The sequence below is a fragment of the Neolamprologus brichardi genome, chromosome 7, assembly GCF_056152115.1.
Source record: "Neolamprologus brichardi isolate AB-2024 chromosome 7, ASM5615211v1, whole genome shotgun sequence".
Taxonomy (NCBI): domain Eukaryota; kingdom Metazoa; phylum Chordata; class Actinopteri; order Cichliformes; family Cichlidae; genus Neolamprologus; species Neolamprologus brichardi.
The window spans coordinates 45,138,227-45,142,837 of NC_142110.1; the positions used below are offsets into that span (position 1 = coordinate 45,138,227).

At 38.5% G+C, this 4,611-nt stretch overlaps 1 protein-coding gene across 1 annotated transcript; it reads left to right on the forward strand.

The window, feature by feature from the left end:
- The first annotated feature begins 1,008 nt into the window (after window positions 1–1,008).
- orai1b (ORAI calcium release-activated calcium modulator 1b) lies at window positions 1,009–4,580 on the forward strand. The gene is made up of 2 exons (XM_006788848.3): window positions 1,009–1,267; window positions 1,373–4,580. Exons 1-2 carry the CDS (start codon window positions 1,154–1,156, stop codon window positions 1,928–1,930), a joined length of 672 nt encoding a protein of 223 aa, XP_006788911.1. The 5' UTR covers window positions 1,009–1,153; the 3' UTR covers window positions 1,931–4,580.
- The last annotated feature ends 31 nt before the right edge of the window (window positions 4,581–4,611 follow it).

Consider the following 4,611-nt stretch of genomic DNA (forward strand, 5'->3'; position numbering starts at 1 on the left):
TGGGTGGAAAATGATACTAATACTGGTTAAACCCCCTGTTATCGAATAGCGCTGATATCTATTTTAAACATCAAGCAATAAAAAGGAGGTATATTTACTCACTTTTATTAAACTATAAAGAACGGTACATTTAACTTAAAAAGTTTATTTTTTATTTCCTTGTTTATAAGTTTTACACGTGCAATTCTAATAAGCTTGTTTCCACCGCTGAAAAATAAGATAAAATGTAAAAAAAAATTGTTATTATCTTAAAATGTTAACTAAATAGCTTGAAATTTCAAGCTATTCAATCAGTTTTTTTTTCTTTTTCAGTACAGAAAGTACAGAGCTAATTCAAAATTTGGGGTTATTGTTGCAAATTTTTTAATTTCATAACTCGAAATTGTTAAGTCATATTTTTTTTTTCTCTTTGAGTTACTCAATTTTTTGAGATAACTCCAAATATCGACTCACCTCTCCCCGGTATCATTTTATTTTTGTTGTTATTTTCTACTTCTTTTTTTTCACTGGGAGAAACAAGGTTCCGTAAAACGTAGCTCAGTCGAAATTATAGGTTAACTCAGAATCTTGACTTACTAACTTAAAGCGCTGAGAAAATTTTGAGATAATAACTCCAAATTTGAACTTACCTCTGCCTGGCATCATTTTTATTTATTTATTTTAAAAAAATCAATGGCGGAAACAAGCCTCCGTTAAGCGTAGCTAAGCTGAATTTTCCGGTTATTTTCTCAAAATTTCAACTTAACATCTCGAATTTCCAAATACTTCGTCATTTTCGAGTTATTTACTCATACGGCTGAGTAAGTACCCGCAAAATGTGACTTTAGCCATTTTTTTTAAAAAAAAAATGTATGTATTTATTTATATTGGCAGAAACAAGCTTCCATATATAACTCGGTAGTTACACTATTATCGCTGACTAATTAATGAGTAGCACCATTTTTTTAAAGCAAATGCTCAGCAGCGGATGTTTCCATGGGAGCGCGCAGACTTATGGGTAATGCAAGGTGCAGGCGGTACAGCGGCACGCTGAAGAACGACAAGAAATTGCTTCCGCAGTTCAGTTAGCAGGCGAGGTTAAATGCTGTGTAAGTGTACGCTGTCGGAATCTCCTTTTTTTAAGTAACAGAGTGTTTATGCTAAGTGTCGCAGTATGAGTCTGAACGAGCATTCCCTGCAAGCGCTGTCCTGGAGAAAGCTGTACCTGAGTCGAGCTAAACTGAAGGCTTCCAGTCGGACCTCGGCTCTGCTGTCTGGATTTGCTATGGTAATACGGTCTCCTGGCAAGCACTGGCACACTTCCGAATCTGTTAGAAGACATTACTGACCTGTGTTGTAACGTTGTGTTTCCTGTTTCCTTCCGTCTTCTCAGGTGGCTATGGTAGAAGTTCAGCTGGACAACAGCTACCCCTACCCACCTGCCCTCCTTATTGCCTTCAGTGCCTGCACCACTGTGCTCGTAGCCGTTCACCTGTTCGCTCTGATGGTCAGCACCTGCATTTTACCCAACATAGAGGCCGTGAGCAACGTCCACAATCTCAACTCGGTGAAGGAGTCCCCACATGAGCGAATGCACCGGCACATTGAGCTGGCGTGGGCATTTTCCACAGTCATTGGTACTTTGCTCTTCCTGGCAGAGGTGGTTCTACTCTGCTGGGTTAAGTTTTTGCCCATCAAGCCCAACAAATCCAGCAACAGCACAGTTTCCTCCGGAGTGGCTGCTGCCATTACCTCCACCTCCATTATGGTGCCCTTTGGTTTGGTTTTCATAGTCTTCGCTGTGCATTTCTATCGCTCCTTGGTGAGCCACAAGACTGACAGACAGTTTGAGGAGCTGGAGGAGCTCTCCAACCTCACCAGGCTACAGAATGAGCTTGATAACAGAGGAGAATCTTCCATCTTGCAGTCGCCAAGCTCACATTTCCCATAGTCGGGTCCAGCTGATGCACATCTGTGGTGGAACTCGTGATCCCTTTGGGAATTCTCCAAGTCAGAAGCCTCGTTATCGGCTTCTATGGTTTTTACAGGAATGAAGATTAATCTCACTCTTTATTGTGAAACTTATTTTGTGAAGAACAGTTGTATTTTTTAGAAAACACACTTGATTGACTGTGAACTCGTATATCCGCCGTGCTGCATGTAGCTTGAAATCGGAAAGTCTTAACAGTGGTAGCTGCCTCACTGATCTCCAACGGTATGGGAGAGATGTCTGAACAGTAACCTGGAATCCTGTCTGTTGCTGCCTGCTGTATTTATTTAACTGTCTGTCAGTGAATACTTCATTTGTTTATGTATATTACCTTGTGAACCACGTGTATTTAACCCTTTATTTACATGGTCTTATTATTGTTTTGTTTTGTTGTTTTTTTTGCATTCAGAATGCTCTCCATTTGTGTCGACTAATCAGCTGCACAACTTACAGTACAACTTCAGTATGTTTTGCTGTCTCGTTTTGCACAGGCTGTGGTGTTCAAATAAACACCTTTTCACAAAGTAATGTTAAAAGTTAACGATCATAGCAAAAATCAAAAAACGTGACTGCGTGTGGAGAGTCTGGTTTGGGCTTCGTGAGGATGCTGACTTGCCAATAGATAGATGTTCTATATTACACAGACTTTGCACTATGGAGCTGGCAGGATAAAGAGCCTCTAATGTCAGAGCAAGCCAGACATTTGTGTTATCACACACTAGATTATCTCGAAACGTATGCAGTATATGTATGAAAAAGAGCTTAGTCCTATCTGTTTGCCTTAGACTGCTGACATTTTTATACACACTAACACAGCTTTATAATCTCATTGGGATCTCTGCTGGAAACTTAATGTTAATATTAATGGTTAGTGCTGTATTTTGAAGAGTCTGAGCACTCCACTAGTCTCACATATTCTGAACTGGCATTTTGCCTTTGTGATTCAGTCTTGAAGTACATACTGAGAACTTTCCAATTGTGTTTTTAACATAAAAAGTGATTATTTTGAATTAAGAGTCTATGTGAGGCTGTAGTCCAGATGTGGTCAGAGATGTGTTTACTTAAGCAGCTGGGACATTGATAGATGGCCATAATCCAGTTGCTAGTGAATTCTAAAAAATTAAAATATAATGAAAAAGCTTTTTGTTTTTTTGTATTTCTAAAGGGGAAAACATATTACACTTAGAGTGACATTTTAAGCATTTTTTTTTGTTTTAATTTTGATGAGTATGGCTTGTAGCTCATGAAAATCTGAAATCCAGTCTCCTGAGTTGGCTGACCACTTGCACACAGTAACGGCAGAGTCGGCACACCTTGTAGTAGTATGTTTGGCTCTGTGGGAAGGGGCTGAGTCCTGCTGGAAAAGAAAATTGGCATCTTCTTAAATTGGCATCTTCTTCAGCAGATGGAAGCATGCAGAGCACTGGAAAACCCTGGCAGACATCTGTGTTGATTTTGGAGTTGATGTAAAACACAGGGGACAGACCAAAACAGCGGCAGCAAATCACCACAGACTGCAGAAACTTCACACTGGACTTCAGACACTATGGAGTCTGCGCTTCTCAGTTCTTCCTCCAAACCTCTAAGACTGTAATTTGCAAACAAAATGCAACATTTGCTTTCGTCTTAAAAGAGAACTTTGGACCGCTGAGCAAATTCAGTTCTTCATCTTTAGCCCAAGTAAGACATTTGTGATGTCTCTGCTTCAGGAGTGCCTGAATATCACTTCCTGAGTCAGCTGCTTTTGACAATCCTCTCAATGCTGTGATTATCTCTTTTGCACCCTTTCTTGCCACACTAGCAGTCAACTTTTTAAATCCTGTGATGCAGCACTCTCGAGAACAGCCAGCCTTTTCAGCAATGACTTCCTGTGTTCATGCGCAGTGATGATCATCATCATCTAGTCAACTGTCAAATCAGCAGTCTTCCACATGATTGTGGTTGGTGGTATTGAACTAAACCGTGAGATACACTGTATTTATACTGTTTGAATAGTAATTTACTCAAACTCTAAATTAAATATTCTAATAATTTTAGATACAGGATTCTTGATTTTCATCTATATTCCATAATCACCAAAATTAAGAAAAAAAGAAATGTGAAATATATCACTGTGTGTGCAATGAATATAGAATAATATGCAATTTTATCTTTTTGTATTTCTTTGAGAAGCAGTAGTATTTTTCAAGGTTTAGATGTGGTAAACATAGCAAAATATCATCCTCTTACAGACTGGTTGTTAGGACTAGTGTTTTATTCTTAGGACAACTATACAAACTATAAACAGAACAAAGCGGCTTGTGTGTCAGTTACAAGTTCACAAGGATTTACACACTCAAGGCTAATGTGTGATCAGACACCATATGACAAACAGATGGATGTGTAATACTGAATTTATCATATGACAATCTCTTTCAATTGTGTGCTCATATTTTTATGAAGTCATCCAATATAATGTTTTCAATCTTAAGAGGTATATATATAAAATCTGATGAGGCATTTTTCCTTTATGGTCTATTATCTAAACACTTTTAATTGGCATTGGCAACAGATAAATTTGTCACATTAATGGATGATTAAAGGATTTTGCCCCTCTGACAAGGACAAATAATCTGTGTGACAAAATGGATACATGCTGAGAA

What these genes read in the sequence shown, in the direction of transcription:
- orai1b (XM_006788848.3), top strand. Translation starts at nt 1,154, where the DNA reads ATGAGTCTGAACGAGCATTCCCTGCAAGCGCTGTCCTGGAGAAAGCTG. An exon ending in TGCTGTCTGGATTTGCTATG is followed by an intron (nt 1,268 to 1,372) that starts GTAATACGGTCT and finishes CCGTCTTCTCAG; the next exon opens with GTGGCTATGGTAGAAGTTCA.